General features: G+C 44.0%; 1 protein-coding gene and 1 long non-coding RNA gene across 4 annotated transcripts in view; one reads left to right on the plus strand and one right to left on the minus strand.

Moving 5' to 3' along the window:
• Positions 1-23,369, minus strand: part of NR6A1 (nuclear receptor subfamily 6 group A member 1) — a 98,309-nt gene that overhangs the window by 55,918 nt on the left and 19,022 nt on the right. For 2 of the 3 annotated variants that reach the window (XM_075772871.1, XM_075772870.1), the window contains exon 2: positions 23,138-23,197. The exons of the other annotated variant lie outside the window; for it this stretch is intronic. In XM_075772871.1, the coding sequence (XP_075628986.1) occupies positions 23,138-23,197 (60 nt within the window). The remainder of the gene's footprint in view (positions 1-23,137; positions 23,198-23,369) is intronic. 3 annotated transcript variants of the gene reach the window in all.
• On the plus strand, positions 89-18,271 carry LOC142604673 (uncharacterized). The gene is made up of 4 exons (XR_012838522.1): positions 89-142; positions 13,948-13,977; positions 14,987-15,150; positions 16,178-18,271. It is a non-coding gene; the product is annotated as an uncharacterized LOC142604673 (long non-coding RNA).

The raw sequence follows: 23,369 nt of genomic DNA on the forward strand, positions 1-23,369 counted from the left end.
TGAGCGGCGGGGAGTTGCCGTCCCGCCCGCACCGGCAGCAATTTTTTTTTTTTTTTCTTTTTTTTTTTTTTTTTTTTTTTTTTTTGGAGGGGGAGAGGGAGCACAAGCGCGGAGCCTTCCCCAGGAGCGCGCCGCCCGCCAGGTAAGGCTTTAATTGCGATTAACCACCGGTTTAATTGCTAACGCCGCCGGGGTTGGGGGGGTGGGGGATCGGGGGCCGCCCTGCGTCCCGACGTGCTGTCAGGGGATTTTTATTATATTTTTTTTTTTCCTAGTCTCATTTCTGCACGTGTTCCTTTGTTCTCTGAACAGAAGCTTGCTTATATATATATATATATACACACACACACACATCTGCTAATGTAACACAGCTGGAGGGAGCCGCTCCCTGCGGCTGCCTTGGCGGGGGGGGGGGGGAGAAGCAGGCAGCAGTTCCCCCCCACACACACCCCCCACCCCCCCCCCGTTCCCCCAAAGAAGAAGGAAAAAAAACTCCAGCGATTCCCCGGTACTGGAAGTTGCTCCCGGGTCTGGGTCGGTAACCAGACACGAGTGTCGCCCGAGGGCTGGCGGGGAGGAACTGAACCAGACGGGGACACAAAGGAGGGGGGGGGGGGGGAACCCCCCAGACGAGAGGCGTCCCCGCCCCGCGGCAGCGGCGCCCGGCACCGCCGAGCCCCGCGTCCCGCGGGGCTCGGCGGTGCCGGGCGCCGCTGCCGCGGGGCGGGGACGCGGAGGATGGAGATACCCCCGGTCCCCCCTTCTTTTGTCCCCGGTTCCCCCCCTCTTTTGTCTGGGTCCGTCTTCCCGGGGTGGCTCGGTGCTTCTCCGGTAGCACCTGCGGGACGCGGAGGACGGGGGTGGGGGTGTGTGTGTGTGTGTGTGAAGCGGTCAATCGATATCGCGACTGGTTAGCGACAGTTGGGGTTAGGTCTCGAGTGGGGTAGGAGAGGGCCGAGACAGCCCGAGTCTGAGGGGTTTAGTTCTGCAAACAGGTCTGGTTTGGGCGAAGCTGTGCAACTGCCTTATTTTACTTTAATTACCAACCCCTCCCCCCCCCCCAAAAAAAAGTAACCCAAACCCCGATTTCCAATTCCTGCTCAAACTATCATACCACAAATTCTTCTTATTGTAACTTACTCTAAAAGAAATTTAGTGTATTTACTCCCGAAACCATCTGCAGTTATTAAGTGTGACGCTTGCAGCAGGCTCTGCGTACAATAAAAGACTCGGTCAACATACTTATAAATCTGGTATGTTCTAAGAAAATAATTTTCATCAACTTTTTCCTGTCGGTTTCTTAGCAAAATCAACTCATTTTTAAAGCTATAAGTAGAATTCCTCAACAAGTTTATAAAGTTGAGAGGGGGATGATTTACCCTCCTTGTTTTCTCGAGGAATGCGAGATAGCATATTTTTCAAGTTAATAAGTATTAAAAGCCACGAGGAGCATTAAAAGTGTATTTCAAACTCTTGTGCTTTCCGCAGCCGAGGCGCTGGGGCGCAGACCCGCCAGCCCGTTAAGCATTTGCAGCCTCCACGCAGAGCAGAGGTTATTCACATGGCTGTTCGAGAAACTCCATTCATATATCTGACTACCTGGATTTGAATAGAAACCAGACAGCAATTCTTTCGTCCCAGCCACTATTCGCCCCGCTGGACAATAGAGATTTGTTAGCACACAGGCACAAGCCCTGGGACACAAAGCTGGAGGCAGCAGAGATAGGGGGCTTCAGTGCACAGGAAATTACAGCTTTTGATGCACTGTTGGCAGGTCTGCCGGTTCAGAAAAGCAACATGACTGTGCCATGTTTAAGAGCTCCTTACTGCCATTTTTAACCACCTAGAATGTCATAAAAGCTTTATTGTCACAGTACATAAAATCATGAAGTCCATATGGTTACTTTTCAGCTGTGGTCGCTGCCCTGTGCCTGGAAGGCAGAAGCATGATCTGGCTGGAGATTTTAATTTGGGGGGGGGGGGGGGGGGAATTAAAAGAATTTTGAGGACAGAAAACCTCAAAGTGTTTATAAAAAAGCAGAGATTTGTTACTGAGGCAGCTGATGTCTAGCATGAGATGTGGTGGTGTTGGTGGTGTGATGGACTTCATTTTAACGGTGGCTGTAAGGGGATGAGGCTGGGCAGCTGACTGCAGCGTAAAGGGCTCAGTGCATTTACTCGGTGGGTCTCCTGTATCAGTTGTGGAGGAGGGCGTTATTCCGTTGTGTCAACTTGGCAAATACCAAAATAAATAAGAAAAATAAACCCAAAACGTTCAGTGTCTGGTACCTCCCATTTCCCCTACTTCCCCCCCAGTCTAGAGTTAAAATGAGAACTCCTCAGAGACTGGGCTTTAATCCGCTGATTGGAGCCAATGAGCAGAAATGATCAAGATTAGAAAACCAACCAGCAGGTTTTATTAGATGAAAAGCCTGCCCCTCACTGTGCGCGGTGCCTCAGCGGAGGGGCGAAAGTCGGTTCAATCTTCTCCCAAAGAGCAGGAACGTTGGGGCTGTTCCTCTTCATTTTCCATATTTTTCCATAAATCTTCCCTACCCCACCAACTTCGCACCAGCTAAAAAACCCGGTCCAACTGGGTATTAAGACTCTTAAAATTTGCACAGGCGTACAGCGTTAGAGAGCAGCCGGGAGCGCCTCGAGTATGACTACGAGCGCAGCAGGAGTGACTTAGCTCTCTTCTTCACCCAGGAAAAACAATGAAAGTGAGAGTTATAATGTACCGCAGTTGTGAAATGTGTGTGTTTATTGTGAACCACAGAGATACAAAGTATCCTAAAATACAGAAAACAAGGGTTGGGCTGTTTGCTGCTTTTAGGCGTATTTTAGCAATGCAATCCTTGTGCCTCAGAAAAAGGGGAAGAATTTTCAAGTGAGGAAAACGGGTGCCTCTTCCAAGGCACGCGGGAAGACTCGTGCTGATGCTCCGCACCAGCCTCGGAGGCAGACGATGGACTTGCTTCCATTGCTCCTTTGAGCAACGCAGGGCAAAGAAAGACTGGATGACTAACACACCACAATTTTTGAAAAAAGTGGAATCCTCTCTAAGGTGCTACATGAAAGAATAACAAAACATCCACACATGTGAGGGGGCAGCTCATGTAACTTTCGGCTACTATTTCAGAACATTAGAAGCACAAATGTGAATGTAAATACTTTTCACAGGAGTCAGTTCTGTCTGAATAATTATATAATTTCCTTGAATTCTCTTCCTGATGTAGTACAATGGCTTGGGTGTATTACTTCTCAGTAAAACTTAGGTGATAAGAATCAAGCTAGATTACAATCAAGTTTTTTTTTTTTTTCCTTGCTGGTACTTACAAACCCAGAAGGTTCTACCTAAAATAAGCCTTTGAACAAAAATATTGCAGATTATTTTTAATAATTTATTGATGGCTCTACCTACAAAGCACTTTTAGATTGAATACCATGGCATTCTTGAAATGCAGCAACCTTTTCTGGTACCACTAGGACTGGTAATACTTGGTATTCATCTAGAGGCTGATTTTTTAAAACCTACTCCTTGAAAGTGCTGCCGAAAAGAAAAAATACTGGAAAGTTAAATTCTGCCCTTGCAATTAGGTCTTAAGAGTTTGAATACCTGTGAAGTATATCGCTTTGAATGGAAACCAGACCATTAGAGGTTGGCAAAAGAGCCTCTGCCTAATCAAAATAGCCATAAAAGGAATGTCTGGACATAACCCACCCCCATAAACATCTGCATGCTCAGCTTGGACGTGGGAATGATCCCATCATGCACATAAGGAAAGGATGCTGATGGCTGTTCCCGTGTGGGCCTTTTCTTTTTTTAAACTGCACATAGAAATAACAGATAATTCAAAAGTCGGTTCTCCCGACTCCAGTTATGGCTATTCCAATAGAAAGTTTATAAAGACCCACAAAAAAGAAGAAACCTGTTAACCACGAGCAGACTTGGAAGTTGCAGCTGATGTAAGAGACCAACGCATATATAATGTCACTATACATTAATATATAGTACTGCATTACAGGCTTAGTTGCCAATAAAAATGCATCAGGTATGCTGAAATCTAGCAATACACTTGGCAATTTGACAAAAAATGTGGAATCCTAAGAATTTCATTTTATCTCAATAATAGCCAGCAGATGCTGTAATAATTTCAAAACCACAGTATTGATTAATATCACTCAAAAGTTTCAAGCACTAAGAACTCAAAAGTCGACAATCGGGTATTTTTATGTTAAGGATAAAACAAAAGCATGGAGGTTTTTTTTCATAAGAAGCAACGCTGACATACAGACTGATGACATCACCTTTTTTAAATAGACTTCAGTCATTCTGACTTGCCCTGTGCTGCCTGAAGGTAGCGTGAACCATCAGCAGCTGTCCTGAGCCACAACGCAAAGAAATTACCACCGTCAACCATGAATGACCATTGCACCAAACTGCAAATTTTGAGCGCGCTGAAGCCTGCATCTGAACACCAAAACCTTTCTGCGTTACCATTAATTGTGCCACCTCAGTCCGCACATGGGAGTAAATATTGCAGGAGGCTGGGAAGGGGAATTCCGCCTGCTCGGAAGCAGGTCGCTTTCTACCTTAACTGCTGTACAACCGTACACAATTTGGTTTTGCAACACCGTGTTACTCAGACCTGCGGTTAACCCGTGTTGGACACAAAAAGGCCAGACTGTCTGAGACAAGATGCCAAAACGTGATTAAGGGCAGGAGAACGCTCAGGGTGGAGGGGCCCAGGGCAGCATGCGGTGCACGAAGGTGTGTCCCCGCGGGACGCTGCCGTCAGCTTACAAGGGGCTCCCCGCAGCACAACTTCAGCTGCTTTTAACGCACAGGAGATCATCCCTGCGTTCTGAGGGCAGCTCCAGCCCTAGGCGTGACAAACCTCACAAGTGACGCGGTTGTTTCTTGCCAAATACAGGCACACTGAAACAGTTGGTGAGGTCCAGCAAACCAGAGGTTATCGATCCGAAACGTTCCTGGGGTACGTTTACTGATTCCTCATTTAGTAACCTAAATCAGTTTATAGTTGTCTTGAAAAGTATCTTGGCGTATGAGCGTTCAGGGCTTTACTACTTGGTTTCTTTTGGGCTTACTGGCAGACCATACGTTTACTTTAGCGCAAAAGTACACATCCGTCTTTTCTCACACGTGGAAAGCCCGTAGTGCCTTCGGTAAATAACGCTAAAGTCTGATGTCATGGACAGAAAGGATCGGTCTGGTCTATAAACTGAGCTGGTCAGGGTTTAACCACACATCCTGTAATTTCCAGTCTCCCATATTATACTTACATCTACAGCTGCACGCACGCCCGTGCCCTGGCGTGTCAGCAGTTCCATTTACATAATTGCAGTGCCTTCAATCTGGGTACCGCTAGGTCTCGTGCTTCGAGCTGAACTGACCAGTCCAAGGGAAGGAGCGAGCTCTGCCGTAGCCAGGGAACATTAGACCTCCAGGAGAAAGTCTGGGGAAGCCTGGCAGGGCAGCTGCATCACAAAACACGGTACTACAAGGGACATGAAAACTCTCCTCTGGTACTGGATGTTATGAACAGCTAGTCGTATTCAGATTTCTTTCCTTAGATGGTGTCTCAAGTTCAGATTTTTAAGCTGATCAACACGTTCGCAGACAAGGTTCACATGACAAATACAGCTTCTAGTTATAAAACAGAATGCGTTCAAGTTTGCCATATATTTTTTTCTGCTAAAGATTTAAATATCATGTGGCTTTAGCTTTCTTTCTGTTCACTGAATATCAAGGTCAATTAGGAATGATGTCTGGCTAGTACTCTCAGAGCAGATTAGACAGTTGCATCAAAAACTAGGACCATGTATAGGTCATCTGTTACTGTGACCTAGATTTCTGAGAATCTGTTCAATTTGTTTTATTGAAAATGTGGTACTGTCTCAGCTCTGTTTCTCATAGTAAACCTCTCTATAATAGCAGAAAATAGCTTTATTAGATACTTACAGACATTGCTTACTACTTCTGCTAAGACACAAAGAAAATCAAATCCATGCAGCAGACCTGTGCCTGTCATCCATTTAATTTTAAAATAACTTAAGGTTCTGAAAGGCTTATGCCTTATAATCTAAAGCATTTGGTCCACATGCCAAATACTAAGCAATCTGAAATACATAATAGCTTAGCTTCAGCTTTGTTTGCCCTATTTAATTCATTTTTTTCCTTCAGTAACCAGTGGATAGATGCAATATTTTTGCAGTCTACTCTGGAAATGACGAACATACTGAAATATTTGAGTAAAGCAAGGCTATTCCGTTTGTATCGTCTGTGCGAGCTTTGTGGTGCCCTCGAAGGATAGTTGGATTGCTCAGCCTGCGAACAGAACCAGCCTTCCCTCCTAAACCCCTGGTGTTTGCTCACTGACTAGAAAGATTTTGCTATCTGAATTCTGACACTATTGCAGTATATCCACCTATGCTTTCTGGGTTGTCATTCTGAAACCACATAAAAGCAGATTTCCATTTGGAACATTTTATGACAAATTTCCTCTGCTCTCAGCTCTTAATTGTTCCGGCTAGAAAGCAATTACTGAAACACAAATCATGCAAAGACACCAGGTTGTTGGTGTATTTGGGAGAGGGAAGGAGAGAAGGTGTATCTTAAAATATTAGAAGGTATTTTCTGAACACCGATGAATTCAGGGTAAAAGGAAAACTGTAAAAATAATGAAGTGACTGTGGAATTGGCAATTCAAAGAACGGTACGCCAACCAAATTTTAGAATTATCATCATCATCAGTCTCTGTGGCTTATCGTGCCGAGAGCACTGTGGTACAACACACATCTAGAACAGTTGTGCTCTCATCTCACCCAGGAGAAAAGGTAGGTACCACCAAACCGCAGTAGAGGAGGACACACACAAAACAAGTGCCAATAGATTGAGATTTGCAGATTAAAATCTCCAGAACGTCACTCCCTCAGAAATGGTACTTAGTAAATCTGTTCCAATTTTTTCAAAATTCTAAAGCCAGTTCTACCAAGTCATCTGAATTTTATACTACTTTCATATTCAAACTTTTACATGCATCTCACAGCACACTGGGACCAATTTATTTTATAGGCAAGATAAAAACCCAGCGATATTTGGGTGACGTTATCCAAAGATCATTCTTCTAAATGAACATAAGTACATTTTCTCCTTTTTGTTTCACATGATGGCTGCATTTAAATAGGCTAAATGTATAATTCAGAAAAGAATGGCTCAGTCCTGCTCACCTGGGGGTCATATCCACATCCATCCAATATTTAAAAGCACACAAAAGCAAAGAGATTAAATATATAAGAGGGGGGGAGGAAGTCTTTCTTCCAACAGAATATTTGCCTGGTAACCAGATATGAGAGTGTCTTTTTTTCCCCAAAATCATACTTAGTTGTTCTACAAGAGTCTTTGAAGATACTTCTATTTTAAATTTTAACACCTGAAGAAGAGTTACAAAGATGCCGCTGCTCTCTGGCTGAGCAGCATACACAACCAGTGGAAAGAAAAGTATCACAGAAATACAGTTCTCTAAAGTCAATGCTGTGTGTGCACGCTGTAGTTTACATCATCTGTAAACAAGGCTAAATGAGTTTGACGTGAAAACGTGAACAAACAGCAATGAAACGTGTTGGAAATTCGTCCATTGTGTGGATTAGACCACACGTAGGACGTAATCACGTTTTTCCCCTGACAGCGTGGAGCTCTATACGTTGAAGCCTCACGGTCCCCGCCGTGACTAAACAGGAGTAACCAAACCCAGAAAATGGGAAGGCAGCGTCTTGCACAGGTTCAGTGAGATCAGGGTGCTGGGTCGGTGTGTAGCACCCATTCGGCTCTTGAGGAAGCCACACTTCTCATCAAAAGAATAACGCGCTTCCAGCTCCGCCAGACGATGGCACGTGGTAAGAAATCTCACAACGGCTGGGAGGAGGAGAACGGGAAGATGGCAGGATGGATTTTTCCTGCTCATCACAATGTTGTCGTCATTTCATTTTCTTTGCTTCGGTTATTTATGGTTATTGGAGGTAAAGTGTTTATCGTACTAAGCGTATTGTGAAATGGAGTCTTACAAGATGGCAGCGTGAGATCGACCCAGAGGTGGCATGCTGCCGAAACGGAACCAAAAAGTGAGATTTTAGAGATGGTTTTTTTGAGAAGAACTCCAAATCTTGAAGTCTCTCAGATGAGAAGTGTTAGATTATAAAGCTGAAAACCAGAAACTAATTATCTTCAAAGGGACAGTTATCAATGAATCGGGAGGGGACTTGTGATTATGAAAAGCAAATCCTTCATTTGATCCCTCTCCACCCATACTGCTTCCCAAGCAGATAACCTAAGCTTTATCCAGCTAGAATTGCTAATATTCCAAACAGTGAGTCAAATATAAAAGTCCCAATTAACATATGAAAATAAAATCTCTATTTTGATGTTGTTATGTACGATCAGGGCGCGAACACGACACGCTGCAGCAGTTAAAGCCGGGGTCATGTCACTGGTCTGGAGTCACAGGAAGCCACCTGTGAAGTGTCCTGCTCCGGAATGGACCGTCCTTCTGTAGCAGGGATCATGGTTTAGTAGTCTGTAAAGATCAAGCCATATCAACAGAACAAATACCTCCAATTTCTCTCCTGATTACAAGATACTTCCCCATGTTTGGCAATTGCACGTGCAGGTTCTGGGCATTTCTGCAGTGTCTTAAGTTGAAAAACTGAAATGATTCCCTGTAACACACACCTACCAGGGCAGGCGTCACGTTCAGGATGAGCCCACACAACACAGGCTTTGTGGCGTGCACTGGCTCATCAGAAACAAAGGAGACCCTAATTCCAAAAAACAGGATTCTCTTTAACATTATTGTCTCCAGCTACATTATACAGTTCAGAAACGATAACAAGGGAATCTCAGTTTGACTGTTGAGACTAGGATAAGAACAGAAGGCATTTTCTGCCTTCCCTGCCCTGAAAAAGACTGGCCAAGCCCAACTAGTTCCAATCTCAGAGCAAAAAGGCAATTCGCTGCAACAGAAGAACGACTTTTTGCGAAGACTGTCATACTGATTTCTAAATGTTAAATTTCTAAAACACTAAAAGGCAGAAAACAATCTCAGTAACAGAATCATCTGTAGTTAGGATCATCTCTCTCCTTCCCAAAAGCGAGGCGCAGGAACTATGCCTAAATTCACAGCTAACGAGAAATCTTTTTGATCGTCACAGAGACACAGAGTTGCCAGCCAAGAAGAGCAGTCAGCATAGGAGTATCTTCTGAAGAAGTACTTATCCTAAATTCACCACCATAATAAATGTAAAGCATCCTAGGTCTAGAGCAATGCGGTATTTCAGTGATGAAGAATTATTAGCAGGTTTGATATACCAAAAGAGACAATGTTATTTATATCTGCAGAAGCTGCTTACCCAGCATTAGATGTGTCAGGGCATAGGACAACTGCAGGAATTCACAAGGATGGCACCCGAGACTCCTCTACTAAAAACGATTAATACAGACAGTAATCTTCATGGCAGCAAATGTTATCTTAAAAGATGGGAGATAAAAGTTCACTGGGAAGCTGCGCAAATTCATGAAAAGAAAAGTGCACTCATGGTTACTGAATGCACAGAAGCCTGTCTCCGGAAGTCTGTGTGTGTGTTGAAAAATGTCTGGAACACAGGAGATGATTAGTAGGAAATATGCAAGTTTCTCCTGCTTGCATCCTTTTCCAGGCATCCATTAGCCACTGTCTTGATTTTATTTTGGTGTCAGAACAACTTTATTGATTGCAGCCAAGAGCTACAGTTCAATAGGGGTCCCAAACATCAAGGTAGTTTTTTTCCAACAAAGACAGTTTCTGAAGTTAGGTGAAATGAGATGAAGATACACTATTATTAAGACATCCTGGGCTGGGGTAATTTCTGTTCCATGTAAGCTGCAGGTACAAATAGCTCCTAAGTGCAGCTTGCTCCAAAAACCATCCCTGCTGGGTCTGCATGGAAAAACATCCCTTATGCCACCCTCGGGGTGCTGGAAAGCTGTTACGGTCCTGAAGAAGCTCCTTATCTCCTCCCCAGTTTGCCTGGGTGAAATTGTACTTAGTCCCTTGGAAAATTTGGTGAAGAGGCAGGCAGGTCTTGCGACATTTTGTGTAAGGTGAAGGGATCAGACGCACAAACAACTTGGGAGACAGGATAGTGAGCTGGAGCCTAATCCAGTACGGTCAGTCCCGGGTAAGTAGGTCAGCGAGGATGCTTCAGGCCATGGTAATGTCTTCCAGCCCCAGCCGCCCTTCTCGCTACAAGCATATTTGACAAATATTTCCTTCAGCAGGTAGCAGGAGATGGAGGGTTTGATCCTGAGAGCTTGTGTGTGTGATTCTAGAAAGGTAAAACAAGTTTTGTTTTAAAAATACAACTATTTCACTATTTCAGTGGCTTGGAAAGAGTTCAGTAAAGGGCTTAAAAAAACTAGAGGGCATCTGATTATTCAACCTGGGATGTCAGATTGCAAGAACATCCAGACTAGCTCGTTCATAAATGCCTTAATTTAAAATATTATCATGTTTGGCAAAAAGAATCAAATTTCTGCTAAAATTACTTGTTGAGACTTAGTCCGATATTTTCCAAGAGCAAGGAGTGTATAATATAAAATAATTTGGTTTGTTGCAAAATCAGCTCCCTGTAGTTCAAAACAGCTTTCCACTCTTCCATACGCTCTTGAAAGAGAAGTTCACACATCAGGTTTCTGAAGAGCACGTCAAACCATTTTTCCCTGCTAACACCCAACGTCAGTGTTCGGCTTTCCCCCTGCTAAACCAGAGCCATTGCCAAGCCCGGGGCAGTGCTGCTGTGCTTGAACTGGCTCAGGGGGCAGGTCAGGATCCTAACAGACAGGACAAAATTCCCTGACCTGCACTAGTTTACTTCAGAGAACTTTATTTTACTGGCAGCAGCCTTTCTGATGATTTGATTGCTCTCCACCCATCTCTGCAGAGCCCGTTCAGCTCGGAGATCTCTTCAGGGCAGCCTGTACCAGAACTGGACATTTCAGCAGTTGCAGGAGAACCAAACACAGCAAGATGCAACAGCTTCTATCCCTGTTCAGTAGTTCATTGTTTGCACAGTAGTAAAAGTCAGATTGTGCACACACATGCAGTTAATTATCTACCATAGCAAGTACTGCGTCGTACAGTGGAGTCCTTTATGTTCACACATGGTGTATATTCCTTGTTCCCAAACATGTAACTTTGCATTTGACTATACTGAAGCATTCATTTATGCTTGATTTATCTAGAGATCCAGATTTGTATCGCTGTTCTATCTAAAAAACCCCAAACCTGCTAACAGCCAATGCTGTTTCTCCCAGGCCAGTAACAGCAATGTTTTGGGACATGGCAAACAGTCACTCTAAGACTGCACCAACCTGATGAAGTTCCTGCTCAGAATTGCATTCAGACCTACCCGTTTGGCATTTTGTAATCCTTTTAACATTTGCCACAGCAAATTTGTATCATACCAGTTTAAGTTGTCATGCGGTATTAACTGAAACACCTTACAAAAGTCTAGGGTATGTTGCATCCACAAGCAAGCTTATCAACTCAAAATGAGATAAAAATAACTTGATAAGTCCTCCATAAATTGCTGGAAACTGGTATTAATTGCATTTCTCTTGGGTCCCAGAAGAGCTCTGTGTTTATTTTCTCTAGGATCACCATCAAGCACTACACTCTGAAAGGGCAAATGGAACAGACTGGTAACTTTGTCCGCTGGTTTCTCGTAGTCCCTAGACTGGTCAAGTAGTAGCCCAAGAAGCTTTTGGACAGTTAAAAAAATCTCCATTGCTAACCGTAGATAACTTCTGGACCTGAAGTGTTTGGCCATGCCATTGCTACTTAAAGGTTCACCCAGGTTTCAGTGAAAACAACAGCAATAACTAAAAATACTGCCCGTTATTACGTCCTCCGGTCTCCCTGTTGTCTCGCCAAGATGTATTTGCATGCTTACACTGCTGAGGTCATTTACACTACAAAGAAAACACATTTTTATAGTGCAATTAAAACTTGTTACAGGACAAAGTAAACATGCTTGCACATGGATGGTCCAAGGCAGGCACTAACGCACTGTCGTGTGCTGAGCACAACCTCAGCCCTGATTTCCACACGCTGAGGTTGCACACCTCCCTCCTAAGAGTCACAGCTATAGCAGGGGGTGGAAGGGAAAGTGTAGCCCTTTTACCACCAGATGCATATGTTAAATTTATTTAGTGACACTTTAGGGCAGTGCCGTTAGGATTTCTGCCCTGCTATAAATAAAAGCCTTATTGTGAGGAACTAATAGAATGATTGAATTCGGGTGTAAGAATTGTTCAGGCACCATAAATACACAGAGTACCAGAAACATCCACAAAATTAACTAAATCCCGCCCCCATACTTCAGACAATTAACAGCTTAACCTCTCTGCTTCAGGGTTTGTATGCATATTTTGAGGAAACCGTTTTCTTTATACAGAAACCCATTCTCTCCGATCTAAGTTGAAAGAAAACCCCATGTGCTCTGAAACTACAGTATTTTCATTGTGCAGTTCTACTTCAGCAACCCACTAGCTCCCTGATCCACGTCATTACACTGATGAACCTCACAGGGATTCCAGTTTATTAGGCGTTCCATGTACAGAGCTAACAGTCGGGCTTTCAGGGAGCCAAGCCTGACTGCCTTTAGCATCTAGGGAGGTGTCGGGTCTGCTTAATGTTTTTTCCGCGATGGAAAATAATAATTAAGCAATAACAATAGAAGTGGCAATTGTCAACTGTGGACTGGTTTCAGTGCTTCCTAGGCGAAAGAAGTCCGAGAGGAAGGCATGGTGAAGAGTCAGTGCAGATAATAACTTTTGGGGCGTGCCAGACCAAACTAAGCAGGCCACAAAATAACAATCTCAACAGCATCTTACCGGTTCCACCCTGCTAATGCAAAAAAATGAACAAAAGTTCTTGTACAGTAGGCTCAGGCAACAGCCGTTCAGTCCAGGCTTTTCCAGCCGCCCTCTGCTCACCCCGCTCAAAGCTGTCCCGGGTGCTCTGCTCCCCGCTGGCGAGGCTTGCGGCGAGCACAGAGATACATCAATAGGGAAGCAAACCAGGGAGGAGAACAGATGAAAAATGACATCACCTGTTTTGTGATAAGACGCAGGCAATCGCTTGAGCGACAATAAGAAGAGAAAGCACCAGGACTATGTGGAAGAGAAATCCCTATCTCTGTGCTGGTAGCACTACTGGAGTTTTCAGATGGCTCTTGCCCTAACAGGGCGATCCTCTCTCTTTCCTTACACTGTATGGATACATACTTATGTATGTATATATACACACCCCCAAAAGAGAGAGAAAGGACTTGGAGAGCAAAAAGAGAACATGGTTTTTGTACACACAGTTCTGGAGGTAAAGCTTCCAACAACAGAGTGGTTGTAAAGATTTCATCTTTGTCTATCCCGAGCCTTGCACATATTGCCCAGTTACAGTTTCCAGAGAATTATTTTATCATCTCAGAATCTGTCCAAAAATCTAGCTGATGCAGAGCTTTGAACTTTGCAAGAGGGAAGGAGTGTGCAGCCAGGATATAGAAATAGCATGTACAGTGTGTTTTGAACGTTCAGCAGAAATGCAAGCTCTCAAATCATGGAAGGAGAAGATGAAAGTTACCACGCCGAAGGTCAGCAGAGGTACAAAAGGAGGAAGTAGTGAACTGAGGAAAAAGCCCCTCTCGCAATGTAGTTTAAATATAAACACACTGCTTTGGTTTGTTAAAACCAAAGTTTCATGCCTGGCTTGAACTTAGTTTCCTTGATTTATGTTATATCTACCCCCCTTCACGCCAGGACATGTGAGGCTTAACACTCGAGGTTGAGCATTGCTCGTTACTAATTCAAATTTTCTTTGTTCTTTCCACCAGCTCCTACTCCAAAAAGATGGCAAGGAAAAGGTGAGACTAATTTTCAGAGAATTCTTTTGATTTTTTTTTTGGTTTAATGATGCCATTAAAATCAGTCCATTTAAGTGCAGACGACAAACTGTATTCTGGGAGCAAGCTCATCTCTCAAACAGCTTACTCAATATAGAAGATTGTTTCAAGTACTTTATTAGACAATACACTTATTGTTAAGTTACACGTATCAGCTCAGGATATTCAGACAGACACTTAACAGTCCCTACTACAAGAGAAAATACTCTGAATTAAAAGCAAGTCTCCAGAATTTTAAAGTGATAGATCAATCCCACTAACTGTAGGCTCCACTTCACTCACAGCAAAGTTATTTCAGATACAGCATCAGATTTCATTTTTAACAAACAAGCTGCAAATAATTCCTCTCTCAAACTGTGCAAGCCAGGTGGAAAAGTGAAGATTAATTAGACAGATGCAATATAGAGATTTTAAAAGAATAATCCCTTTTTCTACTTTTCAGGGGAAAGATAACGCCATTCATTTATTCTAACCAGTACATTCTTAGGTAGACATTTACATATTCAGTTTAAAACTTGCAGTTGAACTGCTCCAATAATGTTCTAGACCATATTACAAGTGATCTGGGGATCAGAAGGACTTCTCACGCAGGGGCTCACTTTGGGCAGGATTTCCCACACCCCCGAACGCCAGGCTGCTGGATCTCACTCCCGGGGATGGAGGACTCTGAGCAGAACTCCAGCACTAAATGCCTCTGTAAAGCTGCCCGCGGCATTCCCCTCCCCGGTGGTTCAGTGACGCCCTTTTGTGCTTTCAGCTGCCACAGACAGCTCTGGAAGGTTTACCTGCAAGTTTCTGGCAGCATGTAGGGAGACAACATCTCGGTAGCTCAGAGTATTGGACAAGTAAGTGAGCAGAGGCAGGAGAGGGAAGAAACAAAGGGGGCAAAGTATGTTCTGTGCTGCCTGCCAGTGCAACAGACAGGTTGGGAGCATCATCCCAGCCGCAGCCAATACAAAAAACATTCTAGGGTCAAGTTAATCCAGCTGGAATGGAGTGACTGCACAGGCACGATGACCCGTCCCCACCCCGCTCTCCAGCAGCTCTGCCCAGTAAGATGCTCCTGCCACTGAAGGGTCACCTTAGTCCAGCCAAGCAGTTGGAGACTCCACGTGCCCTCAAGCAACGGCACAGGTAAAGCCTCTAAAAACCCACGTCAAGAAGAGAGGGGATAGGAGCTGTGCAAGAACGAACAAACATTATGTTCTCCCGTACGCAGCAGATCCCCCCCTGCTCTCACTTACGTTGGTTTACAGTTATGGCTATCCTCCTGCTTTTTAATTTTTTTAAGTGAACTTTATAAAGAAATCTAAAACATTATAAACAGCCTTAGCGTAGCTATTTAGAACATGCATATCCACAGGAGGAAAGGCTTTTTCACAACTGCAATTCAGATATATTCTAAGCTGTTTTAAGAAACACTAAGTCAACTTAGCATCCGTAACTGTAGTGGTACACTTCTGCAATTCATTAGTCCTCATGGTTCCATTTCGTAATTAAAATACTTGCAGTTTAAGACTTTACAATAAAGAATGTGCAGTCCTCAGCAGTGTTTCCACTGTTAGTCTATGGAAAACATATGCATGGAAAATATGTACGGTGCATGTATACAGCCATCTTTGGATAGCTTCAGTGAACATTCAACGCTGTCGGTGAGTTTGAGAACTAGAAAAAACCATCGACCGTTGACTGTACCTTGAGGTTTATCACAACCCCTCTGTTAAATGGAAAGCTTGAACCTTCATAGTTTTTCACATATGGTTGCCATTAACAGGTCATGATTTACAGATTATATTAAGGGCTACAGAGGTTGAGTTTTTCCAGTTGTTCTACTTTCTCCAAAAAAATGAATAGGTGTATAAGAAATGTTTGTTTTCTTTAAAAAAAAAATTAAAACTTTATACTAGAACAGAATTTCTGCAAAACAAAGTATCTGAGAGCAATGGAAGGTTTTGTATGGGCAGCACAAGAGCAGTAACGTATCCACACCATATGGTATACTTGGAAACAAATCTGAGCATGGTATATGTTCAAAATAGCAGAATACAGGCCAGATCAGGAGGGAAACCTCCTTTCCATTTGGGCTGGCAACTTGAGCTTCACTGGAAAAAGCTTTGGAATGTCAGTTCATTTGCTCACAGGAACCTGCGTTCGATTTCAGCAGCTGCTCGCTGGGAACGCTGGCCGAGGACCGGATCCCTCCCAGCAAGGTCCAGCTGCTCCTGCGACTCATGCTGTTGCTTTACAACTAGGCAAGCAAGAAAACCTCCTTCCTTTCAGAGGAACAGAAAGCCAAATGCACAGGCACCTCAGCAGTATCTACATGGCACCCTTTCTGTCCCATCGGGGCGATGAGATGCAGGACAGCACACAGCAGGCTTTAACAGCACGTGCCTTCACGAGGGTGCGGGCAGTTGGCTTCCCCCCAGGGACTGCAGAACCCATAAAAGAAGAAAAGACTCAAAGCACGTGCCAGGGAATGTTGTCTTGGGCTGCTCTAGCAGAAGAGATCTTGTAGTGTGTAATTTACTTCTGCATACGGTCACAGACGGGCAGCACTTAACAAAGTGATACCTGTCTCAGGACCAAGAGAAAGCACAGGCTCTTGAAAGTTAAGGCTGTTCCCTTCAAGCACGCTCTGTACCTTTGTACGCTTGTATCGCAGGACCTAGTGGCATTAAAATATCGAAACAGGCCTTTGTCAAAACACGTGCTGGTAGAAGGAGGTTCAAGCTGACACCTTGAACGTACACTGTCAGAGCTTTCCTACCGTAAAGGTGGTCTAAAAATTTTGAACCACCCAGAACTTCACCACCTGAAACAGTTGTTCAAAGCGATAAACCACTTGTCAAGAGCAGTGGATACCTCAATAAACGTGATGGCACTGTAGAAGTTCTTTTGATAGCCAAGCAGTAGACTCAGTGAGGACATTCTAAATGCTTTTAAGCAGGATGTCTCTCATACTGGTGTAATGTGAATACTTCTGGGATGAGGCCCGGCCCTCATTGAGTTAGAGGACAATGTGCTGCTTGAGAAGTTTTGGAAAATAATATAAATGCAAGGCTAGGGAAGGTTCAGTGAATGTGCAGTTTTCAAGCCTTTGGGGTACACACAGTCAAGAACCATATAACTATGAAACAGATATTCCTGACAGCAAGAATCGGTAGTATAAGTGGAGTAACCAAGCAAAACAAGTCACCTTTACCCCAAAAGGCGATTGATATAATTTTTTTAATGTAGTTTCTAAACTGAAGAATATTTTTCTACTACTCTCCTTGTGCAAGTGTACTTTCCAGAAGTCACCAAGATTTTAAGAAGCCCTGAAATAGTTTTATGTCCTGAGGTCAAGCCAACTGCAGTACTGAGTATTCCACGTGAAAACACAGCGGAGCGGTCTGAAGGAACAGCGCTGCGCATCTTTAGCTTCTAATGGCTGCAATCAACATTCATTGCTGTCGGTGGGTTTTCACTTCTATCAACTCACTGATCAATGAATGCAAACTGCGGACCAGCTAGCTAAGAGACCGCACAGTCATACGGCTCGGGGTGGCTTTCCGGCAAGAAAAGTGACTTTTGCTGAAGCGGCACTGTATTGAAGTTCTGCCTACCAGGAACCGTGTAAGGCAGGTCTATGGCTCTGCCGTTATCGGCTCAGGACACGTCATCCAGCTTCTGTGTGAGCACGGGTGCTCTTTGCCACCTGACAGCCACTGTGAAGATCAACATCTTACAGAACAGTAAATTCTGGATGAAATAAGTATTCCTTGTAGAAAAGCATTAGAACAGGCCACAAGCACAGCTTTTTTTTTTTTTTTGAGGCATACTAACTGTATGAAGTATTCCAGGAACCTTGTTTTGTGAGAACAAGCTCCTCTCCAATTCGCTATTCTAAGAGCTTCTGCAGCAGTGCAAGAAAGATGCTGCCCTCCAGCCCCCGGCCACTCGTGCAGTGCACTGGACCCTCACGAGTCTCTGAAGCCTGTTTCTCTGCTGAGGTGGTGGTGGTGGTGTTCTAAACACAGGAAAAATCACGATCCATCCTCAGCATACACTGAGTTAGTCCTCCCTGTCATTCATCAGCTTCAAGAGAAGGTGCTTCCATGTTGAACACCTTACAAAGAATACAAAAAGCCTTCTGCTTAAATATGGAAACCTAGTCAACAACTGTCGGGTGCATTTCTGTACCAGTCTGCACTGCTTACTGAAGCACATTAAAAACAGTATCTTGCACTAGGTATATTTTTGCTGTAAAGTGTTGTGGGTTTTTTTTAAGAAAATTCTACTTGCGCAAACTCAGTAAATTCAAATTTTTCTCATTTACACTACAAATTTGAACGTTATGTGTAACTTCTGCCACTGTTTTACAGCGCAAATGAAGGTTTAACTTCATTAACTTGAATTCTCTAGTTGGAGCACTGATACCATTTGTGCTGCAAAGCTGTGGTGTTGGCTCCCGGTGACTTTTTTGACACCTTTCCTCTTCCTGACCCTGAAAACCAGCCTCTAGCCACACAGCAAAAGGGACCTGCAGAGGCAACACACCAGAACCATGCCTAGAAACGAAACTCCTGTGAGAGTGATCTCCACCCCAGTATTTTCAGTCTTCACCTTTAGAAGCTGAAAGATAACAGTGAGCTGCTTCTATGGCAGCTGCTCTTCCTGAAATTAAAGCCGACAGGCCCATCTGTATCAGAAAAATACCAGAGGAAATGCAGAGAGAGAATGCCCTTCTGTATTGACAGATGTTCATCAGGTGTTAGCCCTAGCCACATTTCACAGTTCACGTTTCAGCCACCCACCAAGTTCATTCTTTGTTTTACAGCATGTAAGGAATAGCAAGAGCCACCTCCACGGACAGCATCATTATAATCCTTCCCAGCACTCACCATAACACAGCAAAGCCACCCCATTACTACTCAACAAGAACCTTCCCAGCCCGGGAAGAGGTCACATTTCAGAGGACGGTGGGTGAGAACAATAGCCTCTTTGTTCTATCCCTCTCCCCCCAGATCCCCAAAGTCTCTGTTCTCCACCCACCTTGTTCACATCACAGATACTCCTAAGGACTTTACACCACGCTGGACTCTGCAGTATCATGTGCTCCGTGGTTCTTCTCCCTAGAAACCCTTCCCTGCCCACCCCGCTTTCCTCCTTTCCTTCAGGGCTTGGGATCTCCCTGTGCTCTGCTTCAGCAGCTCACAAGGAGGTGCAGGGCAGAGCAGAGCCAGGGTAGTTACTCACGGGAGGCAGGAAGCTTCACAGTGGAGTCAAGTCCAGGGAAGCCTGAGTTAGTTCCAGCCAGCTACACACGCTGGCAGGCACTAAGCCCTACCATGCTACTACTATTTTAAATATTGATTAAAATGCATTTCAAATGTTTTTCCCTAGACACCTTAAGTTATTTGGATAATTTGGGGTGATCTTATTTAGCACGGGTTAATAAGAGTTACATCATGCTTTCAGTGCTCATAAGAGCTGCCTGGGGATTTTCAGAGGGGCAGAAGGGGGCAGAGCAGCTTATCAACTAACTCCATTTTGATAAGTAACACCTTACTCTTTACGGTCCTTTGGTAAATCTCTACTTTCACTACCAGTAAAGTGTAAACCTACATATGAGCTTCACCTGGTTATAGGAAATGAAACTCCCTCCCGCATGAGACAAGCTGTGGAACAACACAGGTCCTATGAAGCGATCAGCGAGAGACCACAGAGGACTGAAGTCGCATGGCTTCAGACTGATGGGGATAGGAACGGGAGTGGGCAAAGCAGAAGAACCTCGCATGATTTAAGATGCTGCTGCAGAGAGCACCCTTCCTTGCTGCGGTGAGCAGGGCAAGCTTCAGTTACAGTGAAAAGATTCAGGTCAGAAGAGCCTGTGCAGCAGGAAGCCTGCCAGCGCTGAGCTGCCTGCCAAAGGTGGGCAGGGACCCTCCTGCTCTGTGGGTGTCTGGGGCAGCTCAGCACAGCTGGAACCAATGCTGCCTCCAGGCCAAGGGCAATGACCCCCAAATGTTCTAAGTGGCTTACATGACATACCCGTGCCCAGGAGTGCCACTGTCTCAGGACAGCAGGATGCAGCAGCGCAGAGACCACCGTGCAGTAAAGGCTGAGGCCCCTGCGACGCACCCCAGGCTCCCCAAAACGCCACGCTTGGCAAGGAGAGGGCAGGGCATGATCTCAGCAGAGGTATCAGTCAATTCACAGTGCAATAACGGGTCCGAGCAGTTTTCTTACGCCTTGTTTACTCCCCTAGTTGCTTATGGGATTATTTGAAAGCAGCCTGTTCAGACGTGCTGTGCCAACAGCCCACAGTAACTGTCTCCCAAATTTGCTGCACAGTTCAAGTCAGAACAACTTACTAGTGACTTTTAAACTCCAAATAGGCGAATACTCAAAATACATCCCTGTTTGCTTGTTCTGCTAAAAGACTTAAACTTGTTCAGTTTTATACAGGAACAGCTTTGAGTTCAACGATTACAAACTAAATAGAACTCTTTGCAAAACCGAGGCTTTAGAAAAAATCTCCCCTGTCCCCCAGCGTGACAGTGAAGGGCTCTGTTCAGTCACCCACAACAAGCATTTCTACCAAACCCCTTGGTAGGCACAGTAGTTTGATATAGAGAATTTACTAATAAAAGTGAACAGCCAGAAAGCATGCCTGCTGAATTGTTCAGACATTATAAAACCTAGACAAATGACTCACTTTTTATGCAGTTTGACATTTTGCCTTTGAAATTTCAAATTTGTCAGCATGTTTGGAAGAGTCATTCAAAAGTAAGTGTGCACAATTTGGATTTTTTCCAGTGGCATCTTACAAGAAAGCACTTGTGTATTATTTAAACAAACATTTCAGCCTACTGCTTTTCTCCACATACACCTGTATGAAAATACAAAAGAAAAGACAAAAGTCCTGACAGAGGTGTTCATCTTTACTGCAAAGAAATGCGAAAATAATTCACTGCAATTACTCTGAATAAGACATTTCAGACAAACAGGAGAAGCTACAGTAAAGGGGCCACCCCCCCAGTTGCTAATGCATGACAAGCAGAAGGCTTAAGCAGACACTCCACAGATCTCAAATGCTCTGGATGCACAAACAAGCCTAAGAATGCAGTTTTCTACTCTGGTGTAAAAATCCTGAAGTTTTTTATGCTTTAATCATGTTCGGTAATGAGATGGCAAGGGAAAAAAACTTACTAGGGGAAGACAGGTTGGCAGACATGGTCAGAGTTTTTCAAAATCCATGGTTGGGAAGTTTTGGATGTTTCTGGCACCAACTGTTCTCTCCTACAAGAGATCACCACCCTGCGCAGCCACCCGCCCCCCGGACATCAGCCAAACCAAACACATCAGGATGACACTGAGCACCGGCATGTTCAGTGCTGTCCCTACAGAAGTTGGGTAGCTGGGCTGGAGAGGTCGGAGAAGTGCCCCAGCAGGCACTGCCCAGGCTCATCTGTCAACTGCCAGAGGCTCTGGCAGGCCAGCGACGGCTAAGCTTGCCGCAGCGCTTCGGGAACGCTGGTGCCCAGCTGCCCCCCGGCCCTTCGGCAGGACCCTGGCAGCCCACCAGCGTGCCCGCACCCTGGCTGCTGCAGCTCAGCGTGCCCACAAGCACTGAAGGGTTGATCAAAAGACAGGAAGACATCAAAAGAACTCAAGGAGCTCAGTTTATTTAGTTTATCAAAAGTTTATGTAAATATCTTCATAGGGAACAGAAGTTTGACAAGCATTTTCCAGTTTAGCAAAAGGTAACACTGACATGAAAGCTGTAGCTAGACAAATTCAGACTAGCAATAATATACAATTAAAGAAAGAAGAGGGTCATTCGATTCTTGTTAAACAGCCTTACTTTCAGTATTTGGCAGATACATCCTGATTGACGATACTGTGGAAAATTGAGGTTTGTTTTAATATCTTTTATGTGCGTGAGGCCTGAATGCAGTAATCTAACCTATACCAGGCTACAAAGGTTCAACAGAATATTAACCAACGTATTTTCTTAAGCTACACGTCTGTCTAAATGGCAACTTAAATTAAGCTCTATATGCATGTGAAATTATGTTTCATATAAGAGTGATCAGCTGCATGAAAGCATAGCTAGATGCCTACAAAAGTGTGCTTTATTAAATCAGGCAAATAACTGCACGTTTGCAACTCTGAGCCTATTACACATTCATTCCACACAACTGTTCTCATTATAAAGGAAGGAACCATATATTGCCATTGTAGAGGAACCAGAGTTCTCCAAAGCTTCGGAGTTCTCCAATAAAAGTAAGTGCAAGTCCATCAGCATGATGATGCAGGTAGAAAGGACAGCGTCCTGACTTTGGAAGGTTTTTAGCAGTCTTGAACATCTGAGCATTATTTTTAATATGAGCTGTCAGTTAATAGTCTGCCACATTTGAAAATTGCAGAGACTTTCCAAAAAAATGGCATGAAGAGTTGCTTTAAATGAGGAATCTGCAGAGAGCTCATCCCTCTGTTCTGTGCACGGTTGTTCTGAATTTATGCCTGTAACCTCCACGATCTGATGAGAACTCGTTGCCATCTAGTGGATTATAACTGGCAGAATGCATGTGGTCCTTGGACACAGCAAATACCACTAGATGGAGTATTTATAATTTTGAATTCATTGTTTTAGGTGTCCAGCAGCTCAGATTCTCAGTGTCTCAAAAAATTACAGACCCAGAATTACATTGAAATCAAAGAGGATTTCACCAACTGCTTTGTTTCATGAGGAAACCCAGGCTATAGGTTTCCAAGTATAACACCAATACACTTAAGACAGATACTTTGATGTCGGCATAATTTACCAGCACCTCAGGTGTTTATCACTAACATACAAGCATCTGCTTTACAGCTTTCACTGATCTATCTCTGGTGGCAAAATATCTCATGCAATCTATGTTCTGCTGGTGTAAATAGTGATGTACAGACCTAGTCTATGCTACTTTTGTGAGAAAGACCCAATCACCTGTCAGATATGGGAATCCCTACCTCCACGAGGAAGCATTAGCACTAAAACTTCTCAGTCTCTACTGTGAAGTATGAATTCTTATCTTTGAATAAGGAGGAGAAATTCCACCTCATCACACACGGCAAGAGAAGGAGTACTTACTGCCCATGGAGTTCATAGGAAGGACAGGAGAAGAGGAACTCATCTGCTCCACATCTGTAGCTAATGGGAAAGTGAAAATGAGAAAGTTGTGATGTGCATGTTACCAAGAAGTCTTTAATTTTGAAAACTTTCATTTACATTTAAATTGAATATGCATATCTGACCATCTGAGGAAGCTGCTTTGAGAAACTAATTCGACAATGTTGTCCCTTCCTCTAAGATATTTCTACCT

This window comes from Balearica regulorum, chromosome 20 (assembly GCF_011004875.1).
Source record: "Balearica regulorum gibbericeps isolate bBalReg1 chromosome 20, bBalReg1.pri, whole genome shotgun sequence".
Classification (NCBI taxonomy): domain Eukaryota; kingdom Metazoa; phylum Chordata; class Aves; order Gruiformes; family Gruidae; genus Balearica; species Balearica regulorum.